Source organism: Petaurus breviceps, unplaced genomic scaffold (assembly GCF_028583685.1).
Source record: "Petaurus breviceps papuanus isolate PSGF00001 unplaced genomic scaffold, PetGlider_PUasm1.0 90743, whole genome shotgun sequence".
Taxonomy (NCBI): Eukaryota; Metazoa; Chordata; class Mammalia; order Diprotodontia; family Petauridae; genus Petaurus; species Petaurus breviceps.
In genome coordinates this window covers 14,233,030-14,255,742 of record NW_027187332.1, presented here as the reverse complement: position 1 = coordinate 14,255,742, position 22,713 = coordinate 14,233,030, and the positions used below count along the sequence as shown (strand labels likewise).

At 38.3% G+C, this 22,713-nt stretch overlaps 1 protein-coding gene across 2 annotated transcripts in view; it reads right to left on the bottom strand.

The window, feature by feature from the left end:
- The window catches only part of CLDN10 (claudin 10), a 135,808-nt gene that overhangs the window by 9,227 nt on the left and 103,868 nt on the right, over positions 1-22,713 (bottom strand). For both annotated transcript variants that reach the window (XM_069067349.1, XM_069067348.1), the window contains exons 2-3: positions 21,528-21,689; positions 21,358-21,439 (exon numbers count right to left, since the gene is read on the bottom strand). In XM_069067349.1, coding sequence (XP_068923450.1) covers positions 21,358-21,439; positions 21,528-21,689 — 244 coding nt within the window. The remainder of the gene's footprint in view (positions 1-21,357; positions 21,440-21,527; positions 21,690-22,713) is intronic.

The window sequence follows — 22,713 nt, the reverse complement described above, 5'->3', positions numbered from 1 at the left end:
GGCCTCTTTAAGAAGTGAATCAAGGGATGGCCCCTTTAATTTAAAAGAAAAATCAAACTGGGATGGAAAGACCTTCAGGGTTGCTGGCCAAAAGAGAAAGTTACTATTTCCATTAGTTCTGAGCCAGGAGAGCTTCCAAAATAGCCATTAAGTAGTCCTTAGGCAGGAACCTATTGTTGTCCAATCTATGAGCCCCAGAGTGAATTGGGTTTAAGGTTTGGTCTTTGAGAAAGAAATCTAGCCAGTAAACCCCAAGTGAACTAGGAAGATTTTGACCATCAAAATTTAGTCTCCTTTGGAGAGTAGGAGAAGGAGAGGGAAAGGATGAGTTGAGTTACCCAACTGTCTGGGTCCCCATTCAGGCACCTCAGACTACTCACAGGTTGTGTTTTTCCTTCATTTTTGAAGAGGACCATGACATCATGGAGATGATGACATGACTTGCAGTTGACTTTGATTTGAATGAGAGAGGGCTGTGCAAGGTCACTAGCCTCACTTTCTCCATTGGACAACAATAGGACCCTGCCCAAGCACCACTTAATGGCTATTTTGGGGGGCCCTCCTGGTTCAGAGTCAAAGTAGATGGTAACTGTTTCTTTTTTGGCCAGCAACCCTGAGGGTCATCCCTTCCCAGTTTTTTTTTAATTAAAGGGGCCATCCCTTGACTCACTACTTAAAGAAGCCTATTTACTGAATGGACATTACCTCACCCAAAGTAAGAACCTGAAAAGGCCTTAGCCTAAAAGGACCAAGGTCTCCCATTGCATCCTGAGCCATCTCTAGTTGTCCTAATGGTTATCTGGCCACTCAACCCACATGGCTCTGGAGGAGAAAGTGAGGCTGGTGACCTTGCACAGCCCTCCCTCACTCAAATCAAAGTCAACTGCCAGTCATGTCATCATCTCCCTGCTGCCATAGTCCTCTTCAAGAACAAAGGACAAACACAACACTACAATATGTGTGTGTGTGTATATATATATATATATATATATATATATATATATATATATGTTTATCTATCTATCTAAAATCTCAGTTGACAATGTCTATATGTCTTCACATCTGGCCAGAAAAAGAGGAGGGATTTCTTTTTGACCCAAAGATTATCCAGGCAAGACAAAAGACCCCATGGACAACCTATTCTTCCATCTCCCACTTGTCAAAACAAATAGAAATATCATCACTAGAATAAATGGGGAACTCGGTATCAAAGAAAGCTTGACCTGGAAATTGGAGATCTCAATTCAAATCATGCCTCAAACACTTACTTAGCTATGTGACCTTGGACATTCACTTAACCTCTTTTAGGCTCAGTTTCCTCATCCATAAAATGAGGATAATCTTGTTACTTACCTCAAAGGTTTATTGTGAGGATATTATACGTGCTTTGCAAACCTTAAAGCACTAAATAAATGCTAGCTATTATTATTGTTATTTGAATGAAGAATCAGTGAGGTGAAAGGGAAAAGATAGTAAAAGGGAAAAAATATAAAAGACAGAAAAGAGAAGTTGAGAGAGGGCACAGGGAAAAAGGGGAGGGAAGGAGCAAAAGACAGGCACAGGGGATTTCCTGACCTTAGCTGCTTCCTTGTATGGAAGTCTCATCCCACCAAATTTTGAACCTGGCCCTAGCCTTCTGCCTTCAACACACCTCTACTGTCCTGAGTCTCATATTGTCACAGAGCTACCCAACTCCCAAGAGATGACCTGCTCATTAGAGTAGAGGAATGATGCTTCGATGTTGCCTAGCTCTGTGGTTCTGAAAAGGGCAGGGCAGATTCTATCTCCCAGTCTGTCTTTCTGATTTGAAAGGGAGATCAGAAAGAAATGTGGTGGCTGTAATTGGAGTAACACTGGCAGTACTCCCAAGCTGGAACAGGAAGCCATTTTTTCCTAGGGAAATGGGTAAAGGATTAAGGGATTTGGACTCCACCACAGAATAATCAGAGCTGGCTGGCTGGGATTTTCTAGGCCTACATTCTAGCTGGGAGTGGAGACCTTGCAGAGTATCCTTCTGGCTGGTTCCTAGGCTGGTTCCTAGGTGCCTCACCTTCTTGCATTATTAGCATAAGGGAGATCTAAGTCACTCAAAGGAGACAGACAGAGAGGAGTTTAATAAATCTCAAAGTCTAGGAATGAGCCTGAATCCTAATTTTAAAAAGGGCAAAACCATCCACCTCATCTCAAAAGAATGAAAACCTCTAAGTCTGCACATTGCTAAACATTATCATCATCATCATTATTATTATTGCTTTTTGGAGGGGGGAAGGCAGGGCAATTGGGGTTCAGTGACTTGCCCAAGGTCACATGGCTAGTTTTTTTGTGTTAAGTATCTGCTGAGGCCACATTTGAACTCAGGTCCTCCTGACTCCAGGGCCAGTGCTCTATTCACTGTGCCACCTAGCCATCCCTAAACATTATCATACACAATAGAGAAGCATTAAAGCTGGAATCCTTGGCAGTGAAAGGGAAACAGTTACTTCCCCAAACAGTACAGATCGGGTGCACTGATGGGAAAGGGAGAAAGAAGGGAAATAAGCACCTACTATGTGCCAGGTACTTTCTGAGCACTTTACAAATATATCATTTGATTCTCACAACTTTGGGAGAGAGGCATGCTATTATTAGCCCTGTACAATGGAGGAAATTAAAGCAGATGACGAGTGATTTGGGCATCATTACACTGCCAAGTATCTGAGGCTGAATTTGAATGCAGAATTTCCTCACTCCAGAACTCTATTGTACTATCTAGTTGAGCCTAGGGGATGAGAAGAATAATCCCTGTGTAAAGGATGTGGGTGAAAGGAACATCCAAGTTCAGATAATGAAATGTCCATAATCCTCCTGACCACATGCAGCATGCCTAGTATAAGGCAGTTCACAAAAAAGAGACAGCTGGCCAAAATGAAGTATTTGAAACATGTCATTTAATAAAAGGCAAGGTGAAGCAACTTTATATTGTATTAAATTAAGTCACAAAGGTTGGCACAAATGAATTAAAATACATTTGCTCAACAGGCAAGAGTTAGCCTCAGAAGCACGTCCCATCTCTACCACATATTATGTAACCCTGAGCATGGCCCTTCATCTGTTTCTTAGTGCTCTAGGCAATTCTCCAAAGACTTAAGTTGCAGAGTGACTGCTGATCTCTGTTGATAGAGGGAATTTCCTCACTGAAAACTCCCTGTATCAATGAAATCATGAGACTGGATTAAAGATACTAATTCACCTATGATTGGCCTAGATAACTGGTAAGGTCCTTTTCAGGTCTAAAACTGTAATCCCTTGATCCTATTTATTAAACGGGAATTTTCTTTCAAGTTACCAATCTTGGATTCAATTTCAAACCCAGCGTCATTCCATATTTCCTATCTTGAATTCTGATGAAGAAACCCAGTATCACAAATGGATAAGCTTTTAAATGGGTTAGTTCATTGCTGATTTTCCTTCTCTTAAAAGGTGAGTCAGGTACAAGTTTCTTTATCCCTCTTACTGTGTTATATACTTCAATCCTTTTTATTAGTGCATACATGAACAAAGGCTTTTATGTCTTTTGCTGGGGGCGTGGGGTTTCTTTCTTTCAGAGACATCTCTTCATTTTGTTGAAAGATATAAATCACCAGCAACCTCAACTCACAGTTACTTATGGTATTTTACAAAAGCTGGTTTTGTGGTTGTTGTTCAGAGACAGACTCACACTCCAGCAACCTCCCATTGATCCAAATTTGCCAAAGGCAAATCTCTTAAAGTATGATTTGAAAACAACCATTCTCAGGCGGTCCTGGGACAGGAAAAATCCCCATTCCATAACCAATAGAAAACATCTTGGGATTTTTCTCCATTTTTGATTGATTATACCAATGCTTTTTATTCAGTTAATTTAGGTAACTAAAAATTGTTTCTGCAAATGAAATGCAAGGCGTGTCACCAAAGTAAAAAGTTGGTAAACCATTAAGACAAACATTATATATATGTGTGTGTGAATTTTTATAGAGAAAAAAAGCAAAATGATACTATTAGAATTAAATTGAATTGAGACTGAATTTCTTCTTGGAGAAGAAATCTCAAAAAACTCAGAGCTTGAACATACCATAATGACAAGACAAAGTCATCATTATAAGCAACCTAATGGCTCTGTGAGCTAGGCTGCCTTTTAGAGCCCTGCACCTTGTTCTTGGAAAAATCCAAAAGTCCTGTGGCTATCGGGTTTTAGTGATAACTGGGATCCTCACATCTACTCCAGTGCTAATCTTACCACTATCTTTAACCCTGAGCTCCTATTTCACAGGGGCTAACTTGTTAATTTGTGGAAATAGGTTCATAAAAAGGTGGTGTTGTATGCTATTTGTACAGGAATAGCACCAAACTCCCATTCTCATCAAGGGGAGATCAGCTAGCTGAGCCTTTCACCACCATAGAAACTGAACAATAGCCAAGGAGCCTTATGTTCTTTTCAAAGTAAATATTGCCACCTCTTCCCCAAATTTACAAAGATGAGATTAGAATAAATGTCTGTGCACACATTGGAGATCAAATGGGAATGGAAGGTGACAGCAAGAGGTCTATCAGGATCGAGAACAAACCCATATAAATGTGTTTTTCTGCTGCTTATCCAGAAGGATAGAGGTTTCTTCAATCCTCAAGGCCTTCATAATTGGATCCATTTGAAAAGATGTCCATGTACACTGTCAGTGATTCCTCACAATAATAAACTCTGGGTCTAGAATATTTTTAAATCCCTAAGGCTATATGTCTACATAGAACAAAACAATTTAAATATGTGTCACTTATCTGCTTGATCTGACCAATATAGGCACCAGCTATAGAGACCTGGGGGAATGATAGAAAGAGCACAGGCTCTGAAGGCAGCAGACATGAGTTCAAATCTTACCCTGATGCTAGTTATGTGATCTTAGGAAAGTCACTGAGTTTCCTTGGGTCTTTGTTTCCTCATCTATTGCATAGATGAATGTGATTCTAAGATCCCTTCTAGGCCTAGATCTATGATTTTATTAAATGTCTTAATCTTCTCAAATAAAAAAAGTCCAAGCTCCATAAAATGATGTGGAGGGACAGTATGGCGTAGTGGATAGAGAGCTAGCCGTGGAGTCAGCAAGGTCCAGGTTCAAATACCACCTCTGATGCACACTAGCTGTGTGACCCTAGGTAAATCACTTAATCTAGTGCTCTAGCCTGCTAAGACTCTAAAATGCAGAGAAGGTGTCAACCTGCATTGGTAGAGAAAGTTACTCATTTGGGAGTTCCCTATATCGATGAAATGATAGGTCAAGTAATCCCTTTTCATAAAAATGTGTCCATTTAAAATCAAATTTTGAGCATTTAACAGCTTGTATGGTGGAGAAACAGCATTCATTTTTTAATATTCCTATCTAAACAAAGTAAAATTTCCATCATAGGTAGACAGGTATTCACAAAACCCGCTATAACCTAGTGTATACATCTTGTACTTGTATTTAGCCTAGTGACTTAAATCTTGAATCAGTATTGCATGGGCTGCACCAAGCTTTAGACACTTACTCAAATGTTTCATATTTCTTTTATAAATGTTTGAGAGTCTTATGTTACATATAATTACTAAGAGCATACTACTTAGTTACCATCTAATCCAATGTCTTATATCCAATACGTCTTGGATGTAGAACATCTCTCAAAGCCTTTCTTGATCATCTACCTGCTGGTACTCTCTTTCTCTCTTTCCCTCTCTCTCCCTCTTTCCCTCTCCCTCTCTGTCTGTCTCTCTTTCTCTCTCTCTGTCTCTCTCTCTCCTTCCCTCTCTCTCTCTGTCTCTCTCTCTTCTTCCCTCTCTCTCTGTCTCTCTCTCTCTGTCTGTCTCTCTCTATCTCTGTCTTTCTCCCTCCCTCTCTCTGTCTCTGTTTCTCCCCGCATGCCCTCTCTATCTATCTCTCTGTTTCTGTCTCTCTGTCTCTCTCCCCCTCCCTCCTAAATTACATTTATTTTGTATTTGTATTTCTGCTTATCTCTTTTGTATCTACATACTTACACATGTAGATGTTCTCTCCCCTAAAAGAATGTAAATAGAAATTGCTTCATTTTTGTAATTATTTACATAGTGCCTACCAGAATACCTGGCAAATCAGAAGGTACTTAATAAGTCTCGTTTACTGACTTTTCACACAAATGATGAGGTCTTTAAGAATATTTATCATTTTCACCAATTCCCTTGCTCTATTTTGTGTATATCAATACAATGGCCTTTTGATGGGATGAATGAGGCTCACAGAAAGATTGTAAGGGGGTGGCTAAGTGGCACAGTGAAGAAAGCACCAGTCCTGGAGTTGGGAGGACCTGAGTTCAAATCCAGCCTCAGACACTTAACACAAAACTAGCCATGTCCCCTTGGGCAAGTCACTTAACCCCAATTGCCCTGCCTTCCCCCTCCAAAAAGCAAAAAAAACCCAAAAAGATTGTTAAGGGCAGCTAGAAAAGTGGCACACTACCTAGGGACTCAGACACCAGCTCAGGTTATGGAACATCTACCTTAAATAAAGAAATGAACTCTGAAGGTCTCTACAATCTCTGTTGTTTTTTCTTTTTTCTTTTTTTTTTAGGAGATCTTTCTGTTCTATCATTGCAATTCTTTAAAAAAGGTCCACTGAATTCCTCACCTCAAGAAAGAATTATTATAAAAATTCATAAATTATGAAGGCTTGTAGTCTATTTTTCTTTTTCAATGGCCAGAGTTAACACACACCTGTACATTTTCTCCTTTGGGGATAAACATGGTAATTCTGAAAATATTTTGCCTTCTCTAGTCACAGTTGAACTAACTTGAATGTCATCCCTTGATTAGGGGCACACTAGTAAATGTTTAACAATCAGCTCTCAAAAACTGAATGCAGGAACACTTTTTAAGTTTAATCTGCATTATTAATGTATTCTCCAACACTTTCTTAAAGTCTAGACAACCAACAAAACAATAAACCAAGCCCTCATTTGTATCTTTGTTTGTTTCTAAAGTGTAAGTGTTCAAACTGAACATTTAACAATCTGAGCTGGTATGAACTGGATCCAGCATACCTCAACTCTAAGTCAAATATAATTAATAATAAAAGTCTGATACTTCGCCTAACCAATTTATATTTTGCAAGATCATTTCAAAGCTAAATATGTTGTTAAGAATAATCTATTATTTCTGACTATCTGTTCTTTTGCTGTCACCAATTAATGTATATGTATACACATTATGTATAATGTATATGTAACTGTATATACATATATAGTATATACATATTGTATGTTTTGTTGTATGTACATATATGTATATATAAATACATTATACATATATGTATATACATATATAATATATACAGTAATGTATATAATTGAGAACTGACTTTATCTTGATTTTCAGTGAGATGCAATGATTTGAGTCACACTAAGAACAGTTACATGGTACAGTAGATAGATTCACGGGCCTGGCATTAGGAAGACCTGTGTTTAAATCTGGCCTCAGACACTTGCTAACTATATGATCCTCGGCAAGTCACTTTACCCTGTTTGCCTCAGTTTCCTCAGCTGTAAAATGAGCTGGAGGGAAAAAATGGCAAACCACTCCAGTATCTTTGCCAAGAAAATCCCAACTGGGATCACAGAGTTGGACATAACTTAAATGATTGAACAACAGTCATGAGTAGAAGAATATGTTTAAATGATAAATCTAAAGTATGGATAGATCTTATGCTTCAGTGAGGGTGGCAAGTGAAGTTGGGCACTCAGATCATTTAGAGGAGGGGCTTATTAAATGAGCCGACTGATGTTATTCCATACATAAGTCTTCTCAGTCTTAGTTTCTTTATCTTTAAAATGAAGGAAATGGGGGCAGCTAGGTGGCACAGTGAACAGAGTACCAGTCCTAGGGTCAGGAGGACCTGAGTTCAAATCCAGCCTCAGACACTTAACACTTCCTAGCCGTGTGACCTTGGGCAAGTCATTTAACCCCAATTGCCCTGCCTTCCCCCCTTCAAAAAGCAATGAGGGAAATTAACCACATGACCTCTTAGATTCATTCTAAACTTGCCACTATCAATAACAATTTCTGACCAGCTACCACCAATTGGCAGGTAAGCATAAGAAGCCTGGAAGTATCACCCACCCATCAGCCCTGTTTTTAGCCCTTCTCTAGAAGCCATAATCTGGGAAAGCAGCTTTAGTGGAGAGGAGCCCCATCATCCCCACCAATCTGCCATCCAACTTTCTTGGCCACCTTCAGTGTAGGCAAGCTGAAACAGCAAGGTGCTTTGAGGAAGAGATAGGAGTGGCATGTACTTGGCAAGTCAAGATTGCAATAAAGGATCCTGGGAATAACTCTGCTTCTGGACTGACCATCATAGCCTTAATTAAGGGGAGCAATTACTGTTCAAAGAGGCTCTACCTTCCCTGCCACTACCTAAACTAATTGCCTCTGAGGGACAGGTAAGCCCAGTACCTCTGGAGGGGCACACACACCCCTCCGACCACCAGTCCTGCTTCCAGGTGAGTCCTGCTTCCCTAACCTCCACAGCCACAATCCCAGAAACAAGCCCTGTGGAGATGCAGCCTGGCAACCGCTTCTTTGGATGCTGGAGCCACAGTGATTAAAGATATACAGAAGACAGTTCTTATCACCACAGTCAAATGATTCAACATCAGAAACTTGCCTTATCACTGGAGATGATATAAAAGAAGAGGCATTACCATGTGCTTTGCTGCTGTACCCTAAGGGACACTAGATCTTTCTATTTTACAGCTGAAGCCTTGTTGCATATACATGTTGTGTATACATGTTGTCTCCTTCATTAGAATGTAAGCTTCTAGGGGGCAGCTAGGTGGCACAGTGAATAGAGCACCTGCCCTAGAGTCAGGAGGACCTGAGTTCAAATCCGGCCTCAGATACTTGGCACACTTACTAGCTGTGTGACCTTAGACAAGTCACTTAATCCCCATTGTCTTACTTTCCCCCCTCCAAAAAAAATATAAGCTTCTTGAGAGCAGGAACTGACATAGCTTCCTATTGCCATTAGTGTGATGCTTTGTACATAGTTCTTAATAAGTGCTCTATCATTCATTCCAATTCAAAAATCCTGTGGCTGTACTTTCTTACTATATTTTAGGGTTAAGTGTCATTTCTCTTTATTCCCTTAGCCCTGGCCACCTCTTATATGTTATATTTTGCAAGATGATACCCCCAAATCACAGAATCTGGGGAAAAACCTCTGAAAACATCAAGTCAACCCATGCCTGAACAATAACCTCCCTACAATCTACCTAGCAACTGGTAGCAATTCTTTCTGTTCTGGCCAGAAACTCTAAGGATCTTACCCTCGCACACTGATTCTTTTATGAAGGCAAACCAGGCCATCTTTTGACTCAATTTTTACCTAGCCTTTAATTACTGAATGGGTGTTTCCTTAGACAAACTGAGACCTGGGATAAAAAGATCAAGGTCTCCCACTGAACCTTTAGCCATCTCCAGTTGTCTTGACCTATGTTTTGCCACTGGACTCTAATGACTCTGGAGGAGAGAGCAAGGCTAATGACTTCATACAGTTCTGCCTCACTTAAATCCAATTCATAAGAGTCAAGATATCACCCTCTTGATGTCATTGGTCCTCTTTGAGAATAAAGGATGAACAATAATGAGTGGTAATCTAGCCTTTGCTTAAAGACCTCCACTAATGGAGAAGTCCCTGACTCCTAAGGGAATCTATTTTATTTTAGGGAAGGAAAGTTTCCCTTATATAGAGATGGAAATCACCTCTCTGCTATTTCAATTTTTTGCTCTCCAAGGCCAAAGAGAACAAGTTAAATCCCTCCCCCACAATTATTTGATGACATTTATTATGCCCTGCCTTCCCTTTTCTGTAGGATAAATATCCCCAGTTCCTTCAACTGTTTCTTCAATTATTTCACTACTCTGGTTGTCCTATGTGCTAGTTTACAAATATCCAGACCAGACATGAGCAAGTGAAGAATTTAACATTTATCCCCACTAATTTTTATATTATATTTGTCTCAGTATTGAAGTCTCTCAGGATCTTTGGGGACCCTATCATCCAGCATTCTAGTTAGCCCTCCTAGCATTGTGTTACCTGACAACTTGATAATCATGCTATCTGTACTTTTATGTAAGTCTTTGATAAAAAAAATATTAAACAGCAAAAGGGCAGAGACAGATCTTAAGGTACTAAAAGGAGAAAAATATTCCAAAATGTCTACCAGAAAAGCCTCAAATAAAATACAGTTTGAGCACAATTTCAATTAGAATTTCTAAAAGAAATGAAGCAATAATTACAAAAATAGGTTTTTTTATATTTTTATCAGTAAAATGAGGAAGCTGTAAGGAAAAAAATGAAAAGTAAGTGAGAGACATGGAAGAAAGAATTGGAAACGGAATTACCTTGGCTCAAAAGGTACAAACCTTTACCAGAGTAGCAAACTTCTTGAAAATTATAATGGACAATATAGAAGTCAATGATTCATGATAAAATAGTAAAACAAAGATTTTTAAAAAGGAAAAATAGAAGGAAATATAAATATTTTATACGTAAACAAAATTGATACTGAAGGCAGATTGAGGAGAAAAAAAATTTAAGAAGAAAAAGAAATAGATATCATATTTCAAGAATCTTAAAAGAAAACTACCCAGATCTCTTAGAACCAAAGTGGAAATAGAATTTACTGGTCACCTCCTGAAAGAAATCCCCAAATAAAAGCTCCCAATAACATGGTAACCAAAATCCAGAACTTCCAGATCAAAGGGGAGGAAAAAGTTCAAATGGTCAGAAAGAAAGGATTTAAGTATCAAGGAATCACAATTAGAAATACACATGATTTAGGAGCTACTATGATTATCTTTTTGGGTGAGAGAGGTCCCAGGTTGAATCCCAGATGAACCCATGATAGGCAGCTAGGTGACACAGTGAATAGCGGAATGCTGGAGGGCCTGGAGTCAGAAAGACTAATCTTTGTGAGTTCAAATCTGGCCTCAGACACTTATTAGTTATGTGACCCTGAGTAAGTCACTTAACTCTGCCTCACTTTCCTTATCTGTAAAATGAACTGGAGAAGGAAATGGCAAACCACTCCAGTATCTTTGCCAAGAAAACTCCAAATGGAGTCACAAAGACAAGACTGGAATTACTGAACAATAACAGCAACAACTATAAAGAAGTGTATAGCTTGGAATATACTGTTCTAGAAGGCAAAGAACATAGGGTTACAACCAAGAATAACTTATCCAGAAAAACTAAGTGTAATCCTAAAAGGGGTCTTTATTGAAATAGAAGACTCCTGAACACTTCTCTTGAAAAGATCAGAGCTTCAGAGAAACTTTGAAGTCCAAACACAAAAATTAAAAAAACATATTAAGAAAACAATGGAAAGGGAAGGAAAGAAGATTACATTGGGGGGGGGGGTGATTTGGGAAAGTTTATTGATGTCAATCAATTACTTCCTGGAATAGCTTCTTTAAATAAAAATAACAGAAGACTTTCAGGAAGTTAGTGGTTTGGACTACTAATCAATAGTGAGCATAATGTAATTCATTTCAACACTTTGGAATGGATGAATCATGCTGAGAAGTATCTCTTACTGTAAGCTTCAGGAAGGAAATTTTTATTAAGTTTGTTTTTGCGGGAGGTTGTGGTTTTCTTGGTTTTATTCTTTTTGTTTTGGGCAAAAAGAAGGAAGTTAGTTTCAAACAACTTAAAGGAAAGAGCTGAGAAACATTTTTCAAGGCACTGAAGCAGTATGTATTGGAATGATAAAGCAGAAGTCTATAATTAAAGGGAGGAAGCAAAATGAAAGAAAAAAATAAAATTTCACAATGAAATATCAAAATTCAAGGATTTAATCAAGTCAAAATTCTTTTTTTTTTCTTTTTGTTTTTGGAGGGGGGAGGCCAAGCAATTGACTTGCCCAAGATCACACAGCAAATAAATGTGCCAAATGTCTGAGGCCAAATTCGAACTCAGTTCTCACTGACTTCAGGGCCAGTGCTCTATTCACTGTGCCACCTAGCTGCCCCTAAGCGAAAATTCTTTAAAAACAAACTTGAAATGCTATCCAAAAGATTAATGAAACGGACAGACCTTCCCAAGTACAAGATGGAATTGAAGAATGAACAACCATGAACTTAAAATAAATACAGACAACTAGACAATAAAGATAAATTGTTTGTATTGTCACCTCTACTACTTCAGCTCTATTTTCTTCAGGCTTTATACAGGACACCAGCTATTTTTCCTGAAGCAACATGCTAGACTTGGGATTCTGCAAATTTTTGGACTAAGACAACCACAACCTACTTTACCTAGTGTTGCCCTAGGAATCCGTATCAAAGTTTAAACGATTGTTATATAAAAGCCCAAGGGCTGTACTACATCTGTAATGAAGCTGTCAGATGTAATTCAAAGTTTGCTTATCACACTGCAAATAAGCATTTTCCTAAAAGAAACCACTCAGCTGGTGGTTATCTCCTATAGCTCTTGCTACACTCTTATTACATTCCAATCCACATCCACACAAGCTGGAAGTAGTTAGAGGAAATTGTAACCACAGTCATGGAATTATGTAGAAGGGAGTGACTTTGCTTGGTAGGAGAGCCAACTTCCTTGCAGTCAGAAAGACTGGAATCAAGTCTTTTCTCTCACTGTGTGACCCTGGGCAAACCACAGTCCTCCTAGGTAACTCTAAAACAGTTGATCTGTATGGTTAGAGGATTCCTCAACAGAAATTCCCTAGAGCCATGAAAACACAGATTTGGACACTGTCCCCTTCCCCTCCCCCCCCCCCCCCCAAATTTGTTTTTGATAGCTTATCTATGTTAATGTACTAATGGAAGATAGAAGACTATTAAGATAGCCGATAATCTGTTTCCTTCCTCCTTTACCCCTAAGACCTACCCTACTCTGGGTAACTTATAGACCCTTGTGATACTTTTGCTTTCATTTTGCTTCCTGCCCTTGCTTCCATCCATGAAAGAAGTCAGAAAGCAGAGAATAACATATTTTCCTACTGTTTTGGAGACAGTGTACCCCAACTTCCACTTTTTCTCTTGGTCTAATGAAGGAAAGAAATGTGGTATAATGGAAAGGACCCTGGACTGAGAGTCAAAGAGTGACCTGTATCACTATATATCAGGTGCCCTATACTCTTGGTTCTGCTACTACCTAGAGATGTCAATTTGGGCAAGTTACTTAGCTTCTCTAGGCCACCGCTTTTAACATCTAAAATGACAGATCGGCAGAGGTTTAGAAAGCTGACTACAGTCAAGAATTCCCGGATTCAAGGTAAGGATCTATGACACATACTGGTTCTACAGTTTCAGGCACATTATTTAAACTCTTGGTGCTCCCAGGCAATTGAGTAAAACTCTAAGTCTTAGATTCTCTGACTTTACCTTCCTTTTCTACAACCACCTTCCCAACCTGGAACAAAGTCCCCCCTGGTGCCCTACTCTCCTGACTGGTTACTGCCTTTCCAGGACCACTATTTCAGGAAAAGCCCTGCCGTGCTTCACTTACTTCCTCACTAAGCAACCTTCTCTTTCTATCCAGCTGCTTTGTTCCTTTGAGGTTCTTTCTTCCTTACCTCTTCCCATCCTCATTCCCCACTTTTGGAACTGTAAAATTAATTCAAATCAAATCTTCCATTGTTCCTGGATTGGGCGTGTCAACTTACTCCACACTATTCCAGCAACTTTCCAGACTGCCCCTTTCTGACCCTCACTTCCCTTTGGGTGCTGCATCCTCCATTAGGAGGTAAGCTCCTTTCGGACAGGGGCTGTCTTTGGGTTTGTTTTTGGTTTTTTGTAGTACTTATTGTGGCGCCTGACACATAGAAAGCACTTAACAAATGCCTTTCCATTCATATATTCCTTCATTTATAAGTTGTAGAGAGGGTGCCAATTTGCTTTGGTAGAGAAAAGTCCTCATCAAAAGTTCCCTTTACCTACAACATTAAAGGTCTCATCAAACATCTCCTATGCTCTTCTCCCTTAAAAAAGAGAGTTGGATTAGAGTCTATATAAAATACCCTGAGGCTAGAAAATGACATTTTTGTTTTATGAAATTTGAGGCCATGACAGCTTAGGAGGTGTTAAATGGGAAAAGACAGAATCTTCTTGGGTCAATGAACTTTAATTCGTTTTTTAAAAGTAACTTATTAGTAAAATCTCTCCAAACCTACACATGAATTAATCCAGAAGTATCCAAATCTAAATTCTAGCAATTGTTCAACAGAACTGTGATCTATTTTTTTTTAATACTGTCACATTTGTGGAAGATGTTCTGTTCTAGAACATACATAGAAGATGTATTCCTTCTTGAAGGTGAGATTCTCCAGATCATTCACTGTGTTTCCAGATAATATTGTACTGATTACACCATGCCCTGCAGGTACTCAATCAGATACTCAATGATTCAAATGAGATCAGCCTAGCAATACACGCTAGAAAAACAGAATCAATGAGGATTCACATGACCCAGATTATGGAATGTAGTTGAATGCCATCACTCACTGAGTTAATTCTTTAGAATTAGAACTGAACTAGAGAGCAGGCGAGAAAATATTTGGAAAGCTTGTTAATGATCCCAAAGTGGCTTCCTGCTGCCATATAACTTTTTTTTAAATCAATATTCTCCTGATTCTGTACAGCTCCAAATCATGGAACACATGAATATCTTAACAAAATGTCATTGAGGACAATGGTAAGACTATGCCTTATAGGCAAGAAGTCACTATCAAGAACATGCATGATTGAAAGTGAGGGATAACAACTAGATAACCCAAGTGCTCCTCTCTACTAAATGTCAAAAGACCCAGAGGAAGTCTTCTAGTACAATGGGTAGATCCTTTCTGAAAAATTTACAAAAGGATATGAATAAGAATTATACAAAATGAAAAGAGTTTCAAACTGCATGCATACAAAATGAAAAGGGTGTCAAACTGCATATATACATGGATAGGACTTTGTATCCATCAAAACATTAAAATATTCCCTTGATGATGCTATGTGACCAACAATCAGGGAACACTTATTTCAGAGTAATAAGGTGTCCCACTGAGAAATGGAATGATGAGTAGTGGGTGTAAATAGGTGTCAGCATCCTATCAATGATAAATTATTTAGGAAAGATGATGAGATATAATGTATGAATGAATGAAGCATTTATTAAGTGCTTATTATATGCAAAGCACTTTTCTAAGGGCTGAAGATAACAAAATACAAAAGTAAGAGAGTCGCTGTTCTTAGAGTGCTCACAATTCTGATGGGAGAGACAATAGTCAATAAACATTTATTAAGCAACTAATGCGTATGTCAGGTAATGTGCTAAGTGCTGGAATACAAAGAAAGGCAAGAGATAGTCTCTGCTTTCAAAAATCTCATAGTCTGTTGGGGGAATCAACATGTAAACAGCTATGTACAAGCAAGATGCTTACAGGATAACTCAGAGATAATCATATTCCAAGCCTTTTCGTCCCTTAATCCAGAAGCTGCTAGATCTTGTGTTATCCTGATTATGTTTCCACAATACTCAAATTGTTTCTTCCTGACTTCTTGTAATATTTTCCACTTGACCTGGGAACTCGGGAATTTGGCTATAATATTCCTAGGAGTTTTTTTCTTTTGGGATCTTTTTCAAGAGGTGATAGGTAGATTCTTTCAATTTCTGTTTTACCCTCTGGTTCTAGAATATCAGGCAGTTTTCCTTGATAATTTCTTGAAAGATGATGACTAGGCTCTTTGATCATGGCTTTCAGGTAGTTCAATAACTTTTAGATTATCTCTCCTGGATTTATTTTCCAGGTCAGTGGTTTTTCCAATGAGATATTTCACATTATCTTCTATTTTTTCATTCTTTTGGATCTGTTTTATAATATCTTGATTTCCCATAAAATCATTAGTTTCCATTTGCTCCATTCTACTTTTGGAGGAGTTATTTTCTTCAGTGAGTTTTTAAACTTCCTTTTCCATCTGGCCAATTCTGACTTTTTAAGACATTCTTCTCCTCATTGGCCTTTTGGACCTCTTTTGCCATTTGAATTAGTCTATTTTTTAAGGTGTTATTTTCTTTAGTATTTTTTGGGTCTCCTTTATCAAGTTGTTGACTTGTTTTTCATGATTTTCTTGCATCACTCTCATTTATCTTCTCAATTTTTCCTTTACTTCTCTTACTTGATTTCCAAACTCCTTTTTGAGCTCCTCCATGGCCTGCGACCAATTCATATTTTTCTTGGAGGCTTTAGATGCAGGAGTTTTGACTTTGTTGTCTTTTTCTGGTTCTATATTTTGATCTTCTTTGTCACCAAAGAATGCTTCTGTAGTCTGATTTCTTTTCCTCTGTTTGCTCATTTTCCCAGCCAATTACTTGACTTCCAGAGTGGAGAGTTCTGTGTCCCAAATTTCTGGGGTTTTATGCAGTTGTTATCAGAACTACCTCTAAGCATGTGCCTCAGAACTGTGAGGAGGACTCCCTCTCCACAGCTTCCACAAACTCTGCCATGTCAGCACTCCTCCTCCCAGGACTGCCACCCAACACTGCACCTCAGATCCAAGCAGGACAAAGCAAGGGAATCCTGCCTCCACGCCAGCAAAGAGATTCCTGCAAATGCCCTCTGATCAGCCACTTGGTCCCCTCACCATCGGTGGTCCTGGAGCTCTGGAAGTAGCCACTGCTACAGCTGCTGCTAGTTGCTGCCCCCTTAGTCTCCACCTCTACCACCCAGGGGCAGGGACCGGATCACAGTCTTCTCTCACCCAGGTCCAACAGAGTTTCCCCACTGACCTTTTACTATATCTTTGACATTTGTGGGTTGAGAAGTCTGGAAACTGCCACAGCTGCTAATGATTCAGTCTGCGGAGATCTGTTCCAGCCTGGTCTGCACAGCTAGCCTGTGCTGGTGTGGCTCACCGTGGGGCTGCGCTCTGCTCCTAGCCCAGTCCAATAGATTCTTCTTCTCAGCCTGCGAGGCTGTCTTCAGTGGGAGAATTGTTTCACTCTGTTATTTTGTGGATTCTGCAGCTCTAAAATTTGTTTGGAGCCATTTTTTAGTTATTGGGGGCAATTGGGGGATTCCTGCTTTTACTCTGTCATCTGGCTCCACCTCAACTCAGAGATAATCAACAGAAAGCCTTAGCATTAAGCAGCATCAGAAAAGGCTTATCACGGAAAGCAGAGGTTTAGCTGCATGTATGACTCAGAAAAAGAAGTGGGTCAGATGTATGGCAAGACTGAGGGATTAACAGGTTGATAGTTCACATGATATATTAAGAGAATCAGAGGAAAGTCTCTAGCATGTTGGAGAGATTCTCTATCATGGACTTTGGGAAAAACATGGGCAAGAATTCCACAGGATCAGAAAGCATGGATGGCTTGTAAATTGCAGCTGTAACCACATTAATGAAATCACAGATCCATAGAAAAATCTGTTGGGATGACTGTTCAAAAAGTAGCTCCTGGCCATTGTTTTGTTTCTTCCCCCCCCCCAGGACTATTACTCAATAGTTTATTGACACTTCCTGCTTTTTTTCTCCTGTTTCTGATGTGTGGGCATTTCCATCCTCATTAGCACCATTATAAGACTAAAGGAGCAGGGAAAGAGAGAACAGGTATTCATTAGGGAGGGCGATGCATCTAATAACCAGATTAAGGTATATTGGTTACCTGTGGATTTTGTGCATCTCTCTTTCTATTCCACCCATTAATATTCTGAAGTAGCAATTCACCAGACTGTATATATGATAGGCATTTAATAAATGCTGTTGAGTCTTTGAGTTGGTTGAACAATTCTCAGATTTTTGGAATTCCTCGGACCTTTTGCACGACCACTACAGAGATACTTGCGGTTATAAATTTTATTAATTAATTTGCAGTGCTGTTTTTATTACACAAAGTTGTTGGGTAACTATTTTATTCTATCAGGGTGATCTATAGGTAGTAGGTATTTGAAGCCAGCTCAAAGAATGGCTAGTCAAGAAACCACTAGTGTGATATGTGGGGTAAATGACAACCAACACAATACATTGTTGCCACTGTATCTCTGAACTGAAAGCCAAACAGGAGCTCTGCATTGGATCTCCAAGCACTGTCTTAATTTGCTATATGGTCCTGAGTAAGGTACTTCACCCCTACAGATAAGTTTCCTCATCTGTAAAATAATGGGATTGAACTTAATAAATCTTGAACATTCCTTCAAGCTCTAAAACTCCATCATTTACAATCTATACTAAAATCCAGCATAAACATTTAACACTGGTGTGCAAAAATCTCAATAGAAGAAAAAGGGATTTTGGAATAGAAGAAAAAAATATTCTGCAGTGGAGTAATATCTTTGTATAATTAATGGTGTCATGGATAGAATGTCAGCCTTGAAATGAGGAAAATGACCTCTATTTGGCACATATTCATAACAGTATTGATAGAGTACTTGAAGGTTTGTTAAGTACTTTACAAATATTATCTCATTTTATCCTCATTTTGTCCCACAGTTACCCTGGGATGTAGGTACTATTATTGTCTCTATCTTACAGATGAGGAACCTGAGGCAGACAGAAGTTAAGTCATTTGCCTAGGGTCACATAGCTGCAAGATTTGAACTCAGGTCTTCCTGACTCCAGGTGCAGCACTCTATTCACTACCCCCATCCAGCTGCTGCATATTGACTATATGACTCTTCAACAAATCATTTAACATTTCTGTGACCCAGGAGAAAGCCAGTATGATTATAAGACAGTCTACAAAACAGGTAGTTAGGTGGTGCAGTGAATAGAGGGCCAGGCCTGGAGTTTGGAAGATTTATCTTCTCGAGTTCAAATCTGGCCTCACATATTTACTACCCCATGTTTCCCCGATAATAAGACCTATCCCGAAAATAAGCCCTATTGAGATTGCTACTGTAGTGAAGGTGATCCCCTGCGCTACATGCTACATTACAGTACCCTCTGTATGCACCATCCCCCCGCCCCGTGAAACGCACGCCGCGCTCCGAGCTGCATCCAATCAGAGCTGCAGCAGTAAGCACATCATCCTGTTCTTCCCCAGTGATTTGCTTATTGAATAAAGGTACATTTTTTTGTTCACATTTACCTGTTTATTAAAATTGCTGTCAATGTTCATTAAAATAAGCCCTCCCCTGAAAATAAGCCCTCTGGTGTTTTTCTGTCCAAAAAAATTAATAAGACAGTGTCTTATTATCAGGGAAACACGGTAGCTGTCTGACCCTGGGCAAGTCATTTAATCCAGTTTGCCTCATTTCCTTCATCTGTCAAATGAGCTGGAGAAGGAAATGGCAAACCACTCCGGTATTTTGCCAAAAAAAAACAAAAACAAAAACAAAACCCAAATGGGAGTAAGTGCTTAGAAAATGCTTGGTAATTGGATTTTCATTTGATGACTATACATTTGCAGAGGAACTGCTAAACTGTATAAATAAAAGACATTTTCACATCGAGAATTCCCTACACTAGTGAAATCACAGGTCTAGATCAAAACACCACCACCACTATGGTGTTAAAATAATAAATGGAAAATTATCATAAATATCTATACAATAACAAAATAATATAAATATAATAAAATAATAAATAAAATAAATGAAAAAATTCCCTCCCTCACCTGCAAGAGAATTACAATACTTAATTTAGTTGAAATCTGAAAAGAAGGAATTCCAACACTAAATTAAATGAGGTGGCCGAGCATATGACAGCCAAGATAATTTGGCTAGAAAGAAAGGTTTAAATTACCTGAGAATGCTAAGTATATTTGAATTCACTATAGCTTTTCAAGGAGGAGATTTGCAATTAAAAAAAAAACAGTTCGGTGAAGGTAATGTGGCCAGGAAAAGTTTTATAAGTGGCAGCACATAAGGTAAATACCATAGACAAGTTTATAACAGCTGTACGTTTGTAGGGGGCAGCTACATGGCACAGTGGATAGGGTGCGGGGTCTGTAGTAAGAAGACTCAATTTCCTGAGTTCAAATCTGGCCTCTAACATTTACCAGCTGGGTGACCCTGGACAAGTCACTTATCCCTGTTTGCCTCGGTTTCCTCATCTGTAAAATGAACTGGAGAAGGAAATGACAAACCACTCCAGTAACTTTGCCAAGAAAACCCCAAATGAGGTCATGAAGACTTGCAAAAGACTGAACAACAAGATATTTAGAGAGCTTCATCATGTCTTAAGCTGAATATACATGATATCTCATGTTAAAGTAAACAAATACATTTTAAAATCTGGGAATTTTGGCTTAAAAATGTTAAAAAACAGAATATTCATTATAATAATATTAATAGCTAAAATGTAGGTAACTTTTAAAGTTATGAAATGCCTTACATTTATTATCTCATTAAGAACTTTGGTCTCTGGAAAATTTAACTTTCCAACTTCCATACAAGGTTTGTGTTTTGTATCAGTTTGTATTTTGGGGGGAAGGGCGTGGTTTAAATCTGTTTAAAAAGAAAATTTCTAAAATGGCAGATAATATAAATGTGAGATAGAAGTTCATAGAAGAGGAAATCACAAGGAATAATAGAATTATTTTGGAAAGAAAAAACTTAAGACAATAGATTAATATAGTATTGTACATATGAACAAATAATTCAGTTTCCCAACACAAGGAAACCAGGAACATTTTCAATAAAACAAGGAACACTGAGAGTATGAAAAGGAAGTGATTTTGCTTCAGGGCACATTTCCTCTCTGCAATATATAAAACACAATAACATGGAATTGTAACTTGGATCTCTGTCATCAGGAGAAGAATGCTATACTCAGACAAAGATCTGAGACTCTGGCAAGTAAAAACCACATGTCCTACACTGCGACAAGTGCTAGAAAGTTACTGTCCCATAGTTATGGGATGGGAACCACACCAATTATGGGATGTAGGAAGTACTGCACAATTCCAACACCTGGTAGAAAATTTTTTTTTTTAAATATCTAGAATACAATGAGAAAGAGGATCCGAATTGGGATGGCAGCCTTGTATGTTCTTACACTGTGACTTCCTACATCTCTGTACAAGTACATTCTGAAATCAAACAAAACAATTTTATAACAAGACATAAGGGATGCTTTTCCAGTGATTTTGCTACTTCCATACTGGTATATCTGGAGTTTTCCAGGTCTGTATCAATAATTTAGGGAAACTATCAATAGCCTACAGTACAAAGTCAGTAAGTAGCACCAATCTACCAATAATGGTGTTCCTCTGCAACTGAGGTCATCAAACCCCTTTAATCTTCATTGTGTCATTAAGATGTTTATGTTCCTTCAGAACATTCACTTATGCATTCCATGAGTTCTGAGATATGTGGACTGAAAAGAGTACTTACTTTTGTTCAACATAAAGAGGGTCAAAGAACTCGGTTGTGATTTTGTTTGCATATAGAGAGCAGCCTGTCATAGAGCACAGTCCTAAAACATACCAAAATGAAATACTAACATTAGAATGAGCACAATAATTTTACAACATGCATGCATTCGGTGGGAATTTACTATTTACCTGAAAGAATGAATACAGTTCCAGCCAAACAAGCAATTTTAGCTTTGGCTTTATCTGAGCCTCCAACTTTTGTACACTTCATTCCAAACAGCGCAAATATGGAAGCAAAAAATCCCAGACTGACAGCAGCAATCATCAGTCCTCTACATGCTTGAATATAACCTGGAATAACAATATGACATTTTTTCCATTATAACAATGTATGTTATTTTGGAGAGATAAATCCGCCCTTTACAATGTCCCATTCTGAGTCATTCTATTCTATCTTCTGGGAGAATAACTGCAATAGCTAAAATTCCATCATTTTGGTTTTACTGTGAGAAAGCAGAAACTAGAAATGTTCTTTTCAATACCACACCCTGAAACTCTTCCTCAAACTTATGCATTTAACTGATGTTTCTGGCATATGAAAGTTTTAACTATGGGGTTTATGCCCCATAGAGAACAAATTATAGTAAAATTTCTTTAATTAAGACTACTTGAAAGGCCATTTGACTCTGACAAGAAAAAAATATGATTTGATTACTTTCACACAGACACAGTAACTTGAATTAATCTAAGGCTTTTGCTTAGTAGGGGTCCTTAGGGAATCTGTTTTAAATAACACATAAGAATAATCTGTAATTAGTTTATCAATAGCTCACTTTTACCATAGGACTTAGTGCTTTAAGGGACCGAAAAATTATGTAGCCTAGTCCTGTTCTCTTACAAATGAAGAAACTAACACCTACAAAGATTAAATGACTTGTCCAAAGTAGCTGACACATGAATGGGTAGAGAGAGTTGAATGGGTTGAGAGAGGCTTGAAAATATTTTGTTTTCTTAATCAGTAGTTTATTTAATTCAACTAAAATCTAACTTACAATATTAATTTGTTTAGCAAACCAATTCTTCATAGTTAGGACAAAAATAATACCTGTGCAATGTCCAAATTATCATAAAATTCAAATTAGTAGTATGTTAATTAATGAAGTTTTATTGTTCAATGTTATTGAACCTGCAATAAAGAACAGTGTTTTACACATAGCAGATATTAAAATATTTGTTAAATAAATTAGTGAATGAATACCCATAAAGTCTGTAAGTAGAGTAATATGTTATATTTATTTTCAATTTAATTATTCCAAGAACCACCAAACTTTGAATTTTCTCTCCTTTTTGATAGAGGCTAGTATGGAATTCAGGA